We start from the raw sequence: 14,780 nt of genomic DNA on the forward strand, positions 1-14,780 counted from the left end.
AAATATAACAATAAACCTCTCAGGGATCTGCTACATTACTGTTAAGTGCCCTTCACCTTACATAAGATACAATGAAGTTATTTTTCAACGTAAAAGACGTAAGAATAAAAACAAGTCAGTTACCGACTGATTAGCTTAACTATTTTGGAACTCTTAAACTACTGCTCTACATTTTCATTTCATTTCGTTTCATTTATTTTTACACAATCAATCAAAATACAAAGAAAAACATACAACTCATTTCGAAATAGTATGCATAATTACAATATAAAAGCAGATTCTAAGTGGATGGACCTAAAGTAAAGCAAAAGCTTGTTGTGGATAGGCCCTTAACAAATAATTCATGTGTAATCATTGATAGCTACAAATAATTATAGAAAAAATAGAGCTGAGCTCGGAGAACGTTACAGAAACTGGACAAGGACGAAAACAGAGAACGTTACAAAGAACAGAGGCACACAGGTTACTAGACAAGACAAGGAGGACAAAACAAGACATAAAAGAAGGAAAGAAGACCCGTCTATTATATTGCTGTTCACGATTGCGACGTTTAAGTATGACGTAAAATATTTTGACAGAATTGATCGTATGCCAGTGAAATAGAAAATAGTAGACGGGTCCTTTGTAAGGGTATCTGCAGCTGTAAATATGAATACATGTAATTCATTACAATGGTAAACATACGGACATAGTGAGGGGATGGAACACCTGGCAGACGAGGGAAAGAAAAAAAACTTAATAGTTGCTAGGAGAGAAAAAGTATAAAAGGACCGAAACAAAACTTAGAAGAGGTATGTGGTTGATATAAGAGTTTCCCTGGCTACCAGGTGCCCAAACCACTCTCTGACCGTCTTAAAAGTAATACGCAATTCCATCGTAAATCAAACACCTTCACAATACCCTCAGCGGTATACGTAGAAACACATAAAAATTCAACGAATGCTTCGTAAAAAAAATACCGAAATGTAATGCTATGCAATAAACAAAACAAAAGTATAACTTCCTAATAATAGAAAATTCGAAGGATTAATTTTCATAAATTTTCCCCAATTTATTCTTCTCGCAAAGTCGATGAAAATTGAATATCTTGGATGCGGTGCCTGTAGTTATCTGGGTCCTTAGGTCAGTTATTCGATATTTGGTGAGGATTTCGAGCAAAACAGAGGTCTGTCTGTACTTTATTGAGCGTCTTATCTTATTATAACATTTTGACGGCTGCATCTACTATCTCCGCACCTGACTTCTCAAGGCGTTTTGTCTGTCCTTGCAAGTGATTTTGGGGTGACTTTGCTTTGTCTTCGTAACTAATTTCTAGGGGCATTGGTCTGTCTTCATAACGACTTCTAGTTACTTGGATCGGTCCTCGTAAATGATTTCTGGTGGCATTGGTCTGTCTTCGTATTCTGATGGCATTGGCCTGTCTTCTTAAACGACTTCTTGCGCCGTGGGTCTGTCCTCGTAAATGATTTCCGGTGGCATTGGCCGGTCTTCGTTACGTATTTCCGGTGGCATTTGTACGTCTTCGAAAGTGATTTCTTAAGGCATTCGCCTGTCTTCGTCACTAATTTTCAGTGGCATTGGTATGTCTTCGAAACTGGTTTCTGGTGGTTTTGGTCATCTTTGCAACCGATCTTATGTGGCAACGGCCTGTTTTCGAAACCGATTACTGGTGGCATTGCTGGTCTCTCCACGAAATCAGTTTCTGTGGATAGAAATAGAAAAAAAATCAACTAATTCAAACTGAATAGGTTACACACTTGCAAGTTGGTATACATACCTGTGAAAGCTAGCGTGAGACATGATAGGGGGATTTTCAGGGAGATTCTACTAGTGGTGTAGACTAGCATTTAATTTTCCTAAGTACTTAAAAATCTTGCCTGCGATATGAGTTCAAGAACAAAGAAAATAAATCATCTTCTATCAGGTAAGTCCACTCCCGGCCCTGTGTGGATATTTCGCGAAAAAAAAATTGCTTGCATTTTGGGTTGGGCAAATTTTAAATGATTAATCTCAACAAACAACAGCTTTCAAATGTCGAACGGAAAACAAAACTAATCAACAAAAAGTGCACTATTATAAATAGATTTGTATACTAGACACGCTAGAGGAGGCAGACAAGATGAACAAAATAAAAAGCGTCCGCATAGTGTTGCAAAACCCCTTATTCGTGCTTTATTGTAACACCTTTTTCACGTTGATAATGATATTAACGACCATTCCAAAAAAAAAGAGAAATGAGGTATATCTCAAACATCAAAGAGTGGAAAAGAAATACCTGATTGGAAATCTACAACTCAAAGTGAGGAAATATATCAATTTGAAGGATCAATATTGCTTATCAATAAAGAAAAAGTATTTAAAAAACAAAAACTGATAAAGCAAATGATCGTATAAGTGAGTAAATATTCAATGAAATGATTCATTCCGGCGGATGAAACAATTTGAACGATCAAATATTGCTTATCAATAAAAAATAATTATTTACAAAAAACAAAAGTGATAAAGCAAATGATCGTATAAGTGAGTTAATATTCGATGAAAGGATTCATTCCGGCGGATGAAGCAATTTGAAGGATCAATGTTGCTTATCAAAGAAATATTTACAAAAAATGATAATTAAAAGCGAATGATCGTATAAGAGAGCAAATATTCGATGAAAGGATTGATTCCGGCGGATGAAGCGTACGCCTGCTAAACATTTTGAAAAAGGCAAACAAGAAATTATCTTGATATGAAATGATATTGATGGAGATAGAGAATCGGGGAAGTAATAAAAATTATCTCCTCGCTATTTCTGGTTGAAGGGCAGATTCATGCAAGGTCACCAATCACAAGAAATATGTTTTTTTTATAAATATCGACACACACTGGGAGAAAGAATGAATCGCAAAGATAGGAAATGAAGATTTGGCGACAAATGCGAGAACGCGAGATAATTGCTCTGTATAAAAGAACAACCCCACAGAGTCAAAGAAACAGCAGTGCATTACTTATTGGTCACTGCTCTACAAGAGGCTTTTTCTTTATGCTATTAAACTAGACGTCTAGACGTCAGTCATGCCGTTAGGCTCTACCTCGAGAAAGATCTCAAGTAATAAAAACACTCTTTATTTTTCGTTAATTTTCCGTAAAATCGTGTTGAAATTCTTTTCTGTATGTTTTAGGTAAGATTTTTAATATGATATGGAACTAAATCAAAGAAATCAAAAAAAAGTTTTAGTTTTTCAAGTAGCCAACCATTCAGATATAATTAGGAGGATCTCTAAAAATAGGAAATTCCCTCTTTGTGCGTTACTTACTTGATTGGAATAATAAAAATAACCTTTGTGCTTATATTAATGACAGTCGTTGCCCATTCAATTATTACTTCCTTCACTACATACATAGTCAAGGAATAACCCGAGCGAATAGTGAAAGGTTCATAAATTTTCTCAATATTTTGTCAAAGAAAAAGAAATTGATGGACGTATGCTGTGCGTGCCAATACACAGCCTATGAAAAGTGTGGAAAATATATTTTATTAAATCGCAAAGACATTACTGCACCTACATGTAGCAATTGAACAACGTATACAATTGGAGAATTTCAATCCAGGAACGTCATTAAGATCGAACGAATTTTCCTGCGGATCTACTGAGATTCCAAATGTCTTTTCACACCTAGCTGTTTCTTCATAGACAAGTGGTAAGTATATATCATCTGATTATTATATCCATTTTCGAACTCCGATCATTAAGTTTCAAATTAAAAGCGTAAATGTGTTGTTCATTGGGTATTCAATTATTACATAATGTTGTACAACACTCACATTTAACAGATAGTGAATATTTATCATATGCACATTCTAGGCAAAAAAAAACACGATGTACTTGAGTGTCCGATGGCATGAAATTCGTCAAATTATCTCAAATTTAACTATTCAAAGATGGGCATTTGAAACCTCATTTAAACGTATGATTTATATGTATATTCCCTCCTTCAGATATAATGTTTTCGTACCCGGACCGTCAATGTATGGGGCTAATAATATTCAACTCCCTTATAGAGCACATAGAGAAGTTAGATATCGTGTCATATACGCTTTACAAGTAATTGTCATAATTATTATTGTTGGTTTTGAAATCATTGCCATTATTATCACTATCATCTTTATTGATATTATTATCATTATCATTCGTATTATCGCTATCATTATCATTTATTGACATAAAATACAAAGCAATATTTTGTCCTTACAAATCTTTATAAAATAAAGAATTGTCAGCAGATTCTTACATGATTGGGAGCGAACGGTTTTTAAGAATTTTAAACACCACGAACATCGTAGTTTTGAATGTTGATAAAAATCGCTGCATAATATTGTTTCACCAAATAATGTTTGTAAATCTTTAATTAAATAAGGTTTAATGCTTAGGCAACGCTGTAGGTCCAGCAATGACTACCAATCTTATGATATCAATATTCTTATAAATATCATCCAATGCTCCGCTGCAGAATGTCCCAAATTGCGGACGTGAACTTCTCATCGACAACGTCGACAAAGTGCAAAAGTTATGCAGTAAAATAGGAGCTTCAAACATACCCCCAAATGACAGGAAATAATGACTTGTGGCATATAGAACACTGTATTTTAAGATGGGGCCTTTCAGTAATTTTCGGAGCTGAAGAATTGCGTAGAAGTTAGAAAAGCTTGATATTATTCCGTCGCTTTCAACTCTCGTTTATTACAATTACCATTATTATTTCATTTCATTTATATTTGTCATTTCTTTTTTTAGGAAGGGGGGGTGGGATTTTTACCATACTACTTCAATTTCCCATGCAAAACACATTATGAGAGAATAAATCGAGTACTTTGTGAATAGAAGGACAAGTACACCACTAACTAAAGTTGATTTGAATAAAAGGGGAAAAATCAAGCAAGCATGAAACTGAAAATTTCATAAAAAATTGGACGTAAAATACGAAATTTACGACATTTTAAAGTTTCGCTTAATTTCATCCTGGTCAGTATGCGAATTAGGGGACTGATGATATCACCCACTCGCTATTTCTTTCTGTATTTTACTAGATGGACAATGAAATAAATAAATTTCTCCCCATGGTCATGTTAAACAAAATTGTATCCCTTCCTCAACAAATGAAATATGTAGTGGTTCAGTCAAGAGGGTCCTTGATGTCAAAACTGTATAAATTGAAATATTTTATGATTCAATAAAAAAAAATTGGGTGAGTGAGTGACATCATTGACTCGCTCATTTACATAATGTTTATCACTGAGTTGTGCATATAACTCTTGTTTTTTTAATAAGCAAAATTGTTTAATGTCATAACTTTCTTACTTATGTCCGGTTATTATGAAATATTTAGTGTTTTCTTTTTATGATTTTTTTCTATATTGATTCAAATCAACCTTGTTCTAAGATGGACTTGGTCTTTAAGAAAACGAACTCATTCCACGAGAGTTCATGTCGAGTAAATCGAGAAAAAAAACCAAATAATCATAATTATGTATATTCAAATAATCCAATGAGGATTTAGGAACGTTTTTTCCCATTTCCCATCTGCACTTTGGGATGTATTTCCGGGATATGAAGTTAGGCTCATGTATACAACAACAATTTCCAATGTTTAACCAAATTCGGCCAATATTTTGCCTTATTCTTCAATATACTACATCCCAATAATCCTCAACATGTTTTGTCTATCTTTCAGGATCTTATTTTGCGAACGCCTCACGGGGCATGGATCTGTCTAGGTTCATTCAACTACTGCTTCTTTCTTTCACCTCACGCCAAGCAGCGTGTATGGAAACACGAGAAGCTGTCTCCAATTCCTCCGCCACGCCCTCGACGCCGAATGCGGCCATGACAACTGTTTTGGGAACCAGTGTTTTCCTTTATGAGGATCTTGACTTCACCCTTCAATATGGCAAAGAAGGTACCTTGAGCAGTCTGGACCATCCGCTGCTCCAAGAACTTGGAAATGAGTGGGACGTTACAACAATAAGTTATGAATATATTGATGATGATGCAGATGCTGTTAGCTCGTGGTCTTCATGGTCTTGGTTTCCGATTCGCTGGACATTTGTCAGATGTGGGGAACTAGTTGTTGGGGTTATTGGCATCATCGGTAACCTTTTGGTAGTCATCGTTCTCTTTCAACGACGAGCTGAGAGCCGATCCACTGACACCCTGATAGGCGCACTAGCAGTTGCCGATCTTCTGACATCGGTTGGGTTGCTTCCTACACCTTATGCTAAAACTGTCCCGGTATCCTGGTTTGGGCAGTTATACTGCACGTTGGTCTGGTCTCCGCTCTACATGTGGGTGTGGGCCTTTATGTCGGGTTTCTTGCTGTCTGCAATCTCGATTGAGCGCTACATCGCTGTCTCACACCCCATCTATTTCAGGAGGATTTTGACCAGACGCCGAGTCTCTGAGGTGGTTGTATTTTTGTGGATTTGCGCAATGATGGTCTGCATCCCTCAACCCTTCCTTATCACTGTGGACAAGGTACATCGTCGATGCGCAGTCAGGATATTGTCTTACGAGCTTAGGGCGGCATTTGCATTCTACGTGACAACCATCCAGTTGTTCATTCCGGCAACCATCATGGCCGTCACTCAAACCTTAATTGCTGTCAAGCTCAAAGCACAGTCTAAGCGTTTCGAAGGTTCTAAGACCTATCATGAAGCAGCTGGCAAGGCCGTCATTAAAATGATGTTCATGGTCATCGTGGCGTACATCATCTGTTGGACACCTAACAGGTTTCTTTACTTGATTACTAGATTGTTCCGTCTCAATTCCCCAATGAAAAGCCAGATTTCCGAGGGTTTAATCGTCCTTGCTGCTGTCAACTCAAGCATCAATCCGATCATCTATAGTGTCCGTTATCGAAAGTTCCGCCAGGCGGTTAAGGAACTTTTCACGAGGAAAGAGGTTCGAAATTCAGCTATGTTTGACGATCCTATCAATATTAACACCAACCCTACGAACGATGCCTCTGTTTAAACTCAGTGACAGTATAACTGGGCCCGTCAGTTTTTAAGCCTCTTTAGAATTTTGGTAAATTTTTGAATTATTCAGTTTCAAGGTTTGACTTAAACATGTTAATTGCGAGATAAAATGTGAAAATATAAAGCATTTGTTATGAAAAATATCTCAACTTACATTTAAAGAGCGTAAGATCCCAAACTGTTTTAAAAAAAATCTTAACCATTTCTTAACCATGGAATGTGGTGAAAGAAATAGCGATATCGGATCAAATGGAGTTTTCGGACATGGATTGCAAGAATGCAAGATAAGCGATAATGGCGGGGTTTTATCATTGATGTAAGTCCTGTTTCCTTAACATTTTTTTCTCATTGAGTTATGAATTTTGTACATGATTCGTGCACCGTTGGCTTACCAGACAAACACTTATTCAAAGCCTTAAAATTTCTAATGAATAACATCAGATTGACATTTACGTTTCGCTTCAGAAGACAAAATGCCGTCGTGCATTTTCTTTTACTTTTTAAAGAAACTGCGCCTGCTTCGGATTCGATTCCCGCTCACGGTGAAATACGTCTTTAAAAAAAGATAATCAACTGCCAAAATAATCATTTTTTCTTGCTTATATACGATTATTTTATTAAGAGCACTTACGATCTCTAGCCCCTTTTCATCTGTTATACTCTTCTCAGATGTGAATGCAGAAAAAAAATTAAATGGTCTTGATTGGTCTTCAAAAGAACGGTTTGCAAATTGCACTCCACTTCAATATGTTCACAGTAATTAACGTACGAAGGCCAAGAATATTCTTATTGACAATTGCACTTGATTAGTTTGTTTATTAATTGATTGATTTCGATGTAAATGTGAACATTTTCATACACGTAGATGCACATGTTAATGAACCGGTGTGTTGGCTCAGTTGGTAGAGCGTCCTTGCATGTCACAACTGGGAGGTCGGGCATTCGAATCCCCGGGCGCGTCAGACCAAAATACGTTAAATGTTAGATAGAAGTTGCTGCTATCCTGCATGGCGTTCAGCAATATAAGGGTTAGGGTTAGGCCGATCTGGCGCTGCCAAGTTGCTAACATGTCCACGAATTTAGTGATATCTGTTTCGAACAAAGTTTTGATTGTCGATTTCTTTTTTGCGATTTTCCACCAAATGTTCGTCCTTTGAAAAAGATATTGAATTTATGCAGTATATTAGTTTTAAAATAGTATGGACATAACATAACAAAACTTGTTGGAATAATGTAACATGTGTAATGTGCAAGTAGGATATGTTTTCATGTAGTTGAAGCGAATGTTATGCACTAATACATGTACATATTAAAAATTAAAAAAACGTACAGGTACGGATGGATTTTTTAGTCTCACTTGGTCTACATGTAGTCGGTGTACTTTTTAGATACACTTGCACTGTAATAAATGAAGTGCTAATTTAGCACTCACAGTGCTTGTATAGTGACTGCACTACGAGTGTTTATTTTCTAGCTTACATTTTAATTAGAAAATTTGCACTAGTAGTGCACTCACTATACTGGCACTCTAAGTGCTAAATTGGCACTTCCTTTTTACAGTGTATACATCGGCTATATCATTATAGTTCATTATCGATTTTGTGTTATTGCAGTTTGGTCTATATTTCCTTAGTCCAAAACTCATTAACTCTAATTATCATATCATTCAGATTTATTTTCAAGAGAACATAAGGGATAATACAAATGATTTTTATGCATTTATAACAGACATTTACGAAACAAATCTTTGTCATTGTGATTAAATTGAATATCATCAATACAAGTAATTACAAAATATGGTGCATTTTGTAGAAAAATTATAATTCAAATAGAAACATAAGATATATTTGGAAATGGGATATTCCCTTAAAAGCATAGCTTGCATAATATGAACTTCCCTAGAGAAAGAGACGAAATAGTTACTACTTGCCTACGGAAACTTACTGAACAGTATAGACGAACAAGATAAAACACAGAACAATATAAAACAAAGAACAGGACAAAACTAAAAAAAAAAAAGAGTTAAAACAAAACGTAATAAAAACCAAAAACGGGACGACAAAAGGAAAAGAAATAAACATAAATAGAAACAGGACGAATTGCGACCGAAAGGTGAAATAAAATTAGATAAAGACAAATAAAAATAAGTTTTGGTCTTTTAGTCTACTGCTCAGATAAATCCACATTATGCTGCATCAAATTACATCGCAATATTTTACACGAAATCCTTGCATGTCAGTAAACGGTAATGTTGAGTGCCAATATTATGTAAGTTTAAGGTCAGTGACTTTTGGCATATCTCTCTATACAGCTTCATTCGCCCGCTCAAGCCAGCCTTTTACTCAAGCCACTCCCATCTACTCAACTCAACCAACACCGTATACTCGAGCCTTCTAATCAAGCTTCCACACTCATCCCGAAAATAAAACTCTGTTTCCAAACACCCTCTCTCGCATTACCATTTCGCTTGTATCTCTATATCTACTTTTATCCAGGTCCTTCCAGGGCTTTGCACATGCTGTACCGAAAAACCACTACCGCGCTTTTCTCTGTTCAAAGCATTTTCTTAAAGCATGGAGTTCCCCTTCATTAAGGAAAAACGATTTGATAAAAACATGGTTCATATTCACTTAGAGTACAAGTAGTTGATCTACTCCCTGAATATAGACCAAACCTCTTTTGTCCATATCCATTCGTTATACATGCACTTTAGTTTGCACTATGTCATTTTAGTATAATTATTGTACTAAAATGAAATATGTATAGTGAACATTAAAGTGCATTTACACAGAATAGATATTATGTCTATGTACATGTAGTCTGATGCCCAATGATTGTCTTAATTTCAGGTCGTCTTTATATTTTCTTTATTTTTTGACAAGTTTAAAATTTGCTAATACGAGTCATTTCATGAAGCTGGTCATAAAATAAGAGCGACTTTACGAACGACTGGTGATCCTTTGTTGATGGTAAATGATATTCAACATAAGATGTTAATCATGTTAATTGGTGATTATTTAGCGCGGGAGAAGTGTTCACCAGTCTGTGTTCTTGACGTATCGTGTTTATAAAACAACCCCCCCCCCCCCTCCTCTCTAACCTTTTAAACCGAGTGGCAGGAGCAGATCCTGCATTTTGTAGGGGGGGGGCACGTTTTTCAGAGGAAATTTTGAAAATAAAAAAAACCAAGACAGTTTTAAAAAAATGAAGATCATTTATTCCACGTAGAATTTGACAAGAAAAATGTGGGAGTCCTCATTTATGTATGATCGATATATACCCATTAGAATACTTACTGTCATTTTTAAATGACGGGCACACTAACGTAGGAACGGCATATTCACATTATGAATATTAACGATAATTCTCAAAATTAGGGGGTACGAGCCACAAATCCCCCCCCCCCCCCCCCTCGATCCGCCACTGCCGAGTGAATATAACACGAAATTAGTAGGCATACGTGGAATACCATTAGACATATTATTTAACAGACGAACTAGTTTTGGACGAAGTGGGAATAGATCAAGTGGGACTAGTCCAAGTGAGATGTAACAAAAGGGAAAGTAGACTGAGCCGGTTTAGACCAATTCTGTTTCTGTTTATGGTAATTACTCCCGTAGGAACTCGGCAGGACAGTATTTTCGCTGGTAAACGCCAAGCTGGTATATAACCAATTACCTAGGAAACACTTTACGTCTTGGTTAATCACTCATAGTGGCTGACTTGTAAACGACAGATATTACTTTTTGGCCTTTTCATTAAAGTAGAGACAATGGCAGAGTGGGGAGTCAAACTCACGACCTTGTGATTATGAGTCCAATGCTCTAACCACTGGACCAAACGACCCACAATTGACAATGCACACACACACGCAAAATATGTTTATGCTAACCATTGATGGACAATACACATACCAATGATAGACTAAGCAACCTTTATTTCAACGTGGATAATATCACACAACATTACTTCGTGAAAAGGTAAATAAATGAATAGGCACTAAGAACAATGAAGAACAATTCCCCCCCAAAAAGCCAGGACGACAAAAAATAAAACATATATAGGAAACAAAAGGAGAAGACAAAAGTCCCCGTAATACAATTAATGACAGAAATGTAATAACACAATGAGTTGGAATACTGAATTTGGATTAAACCTTCAATAAAATTCTCCTTATGCTACATTACACTAATCAAAAATATGAAAATGATTAAGAAAAAGCAGGAATCTTTAGTTCTACTGATAAAGAAAATTGATACGAGATTCTTGAAAACGGAAGTTTGAAATTATTTTCAGTTCGAAAGGATGCAATTGCCTTACAGCTAAGTGTACGTGAAATAGTGTAACTAAACGTACGTGTTATCCTAGTTAAGATCGAAATGAAAAATATGAAAAAAATATTTCCCTGAATTTTTTCCTCCTTTTCCCGTCGTTAATACCAGGCAAAAGATAAATCATATGTTATACAACAGTGTACCGGTGTTCAGTCGCTTTCTCATGTCTAATCCTAAATATCTTCATACGCCTGTTGTATTCAGACATTGCATGGCAACCATCAACGGTAATTCATTAGCTATCTTTCTGTAATGCATTCTTCACTACCTCTATTGTGTTTGTGCACATGCCTAGCATGATCAGTTCTTAATGTTAGAGATTCCAATCCTCGGCTGTGGCTGCCTGCTTGATTTTGGTATCCAGATATTCTGAGAGTCTGCCATTAAACTTCTCTGCAACTGGACCTATTTAGTTTCTCTGCCTTTACTTTCAGTTACTGTACATATATTAGTTCAAGAACCCACGATACAACAACGCCGATTAAAGTTACATCTTCAGGCAAGTAATCATACCATCGTATAAACGTCAATGAATTCATGACACTCTTGAGAAATATTTTTTTAACGTTACCCGTATTTTTTCGTGAATAAATAAAATTAATCTCGTTACAAAATGACGGGGCTTTATAGTAAAACAAAAAAAAATGCTATGCATTTTTAAGAGTGTCAAACTGAAGTAATATGTTAATGTAAAAGCAGGTCTTTGTTTTGAGAAAGCAATGTATTAAGATTTCCATTTGCCATCGACAGTAATAACGTTACCGAATGATGCGATTAAAAACAAACATTCTGGAGATCTAAGAAGGTGAATTAGCTATCAAAGATTAATTTTACCATAACCATACCATCCTTAATATGATTCATGAACACTTTGTAACTTCAGATATTAAATATATTGTGTGAATCGTATCAGGAAAATTGGAATTGTTGTAATATAGACAAACGCCAGGTCTTACACAAAAATCAACGTCTGGTGCTGACCTCTGGCACCTTCATTCAAAGATGTAAAAGAGGAATTCGGTAAAATCGCTTTGTCCAGGGGTTTAAACCGTAACTTTCATGCGTTTTGTTGCCTTCAATTAAATTTGGAAAAGCAAGAACGTTTTCCATGCATACCTAATCATTATGATTATTAAAGTAATTCGAAAGTAACTCTCGCATATCAAAATATAACCAATTGAAAATAAAATATTCGAAGAAATAAGGATCAAATCAATAAAGCCTAATTTAAATAAATCTACCAAAACGTGATAGTCACCATTATATGATTGTGCTGGATTATCATAGAAGTATAAATACCTTAAAAACAGTAATTATGTGCGAAGGAAATTTAAGTCTCTAATTTTATAATATAAATTATAGGAAATGATATTATTAAAATGAATACAAACGATACATAATACCGTTGGATGTGAAGCATAATACCTTGATTACTACTACATTGAGTGAAAGATACGAAGTGTGATATACGTATATTTGTTTACGAGGACTTGCGGATAAAGTAATGATAAAAAACCGCAACGCATGTAAGATTGGAATGTTCATAATTGCTTGTGGAAAATTATCATTATTCACCCTCAACAACAGCTTTACACATGCTTAAAAATGTGCAATAGAATTGCTGATGTCGATAAATTTACCATTGATTTTATGTAAGATTTATCAATCGAAAAATGAGTTTACATGCACTGTAAGAACTGCGGTGTTAAAACTGACACCAATTGGTGTTAATAGAGGACCACACCCTGAGGTGTTAAAATTACACCCTAGAGATTAAACGTAACGCCAATGAGTGTAAATGTAACAACGAAAGGTGTTGCAATAACACCTATAGGTCTAAAACTAACACCACCAATTTAACACCGGTGTAAATAATTGGTGTGGTCTTCTATTTACACCGGTTAACACCGCAGTTTTTACTGTGAGCATAATGAGAATCACACACTGACACTACAGAGATAAGCGTTCATCAATAACTGTACTAATCGATCTTCACTTGTACATATTTGGATTATTTTATTCGAAAGCTTCTGTGATCGTTATTTGAAATGTGTTTTTAACTTGAATTAATAATAATGACGAATCTCTCATGGGGACAGAATCTTGTCATTCTTCCTTTTCTTCCTTTGTTTCTTCTTCTCCCTTCGATTTTCAATCTATTTTCCTTTTCTCTTTTTCCCTCTTTTCTTTTTGTCTCACCTTCCCTTTTTTCATCCCCTCTGTTTTGTCCTCCGTTTCACCTTTTCCTTATTTCTTTTCTTTACCCTCTCTCCCCCTTTCTCCTCTTCGCCCCCCCCCCCCCCTCTATTTTCTCTTTCTCCCCTTTCCCCTTCTCTCATTTTTTATATTTCTCTTATCTCTTTCCTTCTCGTCTTCAATCCATTCCTTCATTTTTGCCTTCTCCTTTCATTTTTGCTTTCTTCTTCTCGCTTATATCTGCATCTCGCTCGTAGATCCGCGCCTGAAAGGCATGTCAGGGTATATAAAACAGGATGACCATGCAGGAAAGAATAGATTAAATAGCTTTAGAACGACATCCGGAATGTAGGGTCAACATCGACAAATACCTGCTCCTTTGTCAGAAACTCATTTACGATCACGACTAACCATGTCAGTGAATGAAATAACGGACACCACGGGAAAAATATTCATAGGAAAGGACCCTTTACGCTGGCGCCAGTGTGTAATCGAACACAATAAGTCATTCGGTGAAAAAGCCTAAAATCCCAGTTATCAACCGAAAACTTTGTCATTTTCATAACAGATCTTATCCACGATAAATGATCAAAAACTTATGCTAGATATGAGATAAAAATCAGATGCAGTCTTGAACGAATGTGTCAAATCAGACCAATCTTTTCGACCAAGAATGCACGGCCGAACATCCTAGGGAAACACCCTAGGATAGCCGCGGGCACTACCCTCGGGCGCTCCCCTAGGGCACTAATGTCCTAGGCGAGCAGACGCGGGCGTCTTCCCTCTTCCGCTCCCCTCAAATGTCCGCTACGGGCTACCGCGTTCGCCCTAGGGGGCACTGTGACGTTTCCCGCGGCCGGCGAATTAACAAATTCGCAGGAAATAGATGGAATATATACAATTCTTTTTTTTCCAGATACATTTTGAAGATAAGACAAATTATAGATTACAGTTAGCATGTTGAAATGAAAATGAGGGACTTATTAAAAAGCGAAGCTTGTAATTGTAAGTCCCTTAGGATAAATTTATAGTAATCTTAATCGTATAATTAAAAGTAAAGTAAGACAATCTAGATCATATTATGAAGAACGGCAAAATAGGTTTGAATAACCTGAATTGCCTGTATCATGACTTACGGTTGATTTGTTTAATGAGATGGAATGAGAAAAGGGTGACAGTGGTATTATTTCGATCGCGTTGTAAATTATCTACTTCATGTTTATGAATCAATA

At 36.0% G+C, this 14,780-nt stretch overlaps 1 protein-coding gene across 1 annotated transcript; it reads left to right on the forward strand.

Annotated features, from left to right (window-relative positions):
- The first annotated feature begins 5,807 nt into the window (after positions 1–5,807).
- Positions 5,808–7,013, forward strand: LOC121421212 (somatostatin receptor type 5-like). The gene has a single exon (XM_041615874.1). It carries the CDS (start codon positions 5,808–5,810, stop codon positions 7,011–7,013), a length of 1,206 nt encoding a protein of 401 aa, XP_041471808.1.
- Positions 7,014–14,780: the final 7,767 nt, after the last annotated feature.

Source organism: Lytechinus variegatus, chromosome 9 (genome assembly GCF_018143015.1).
Source record: "Lytechinus variegatus isolate NC3 chromosome 9, Lvar_3.0, whole genome shotgun sequence".
NCBI lineage: Eukaryota > Metazoa > Echinodermata > Echinoidea > Temnopleuroida > Toxopneustidae > Lytechinus > Lytechinus variegatus.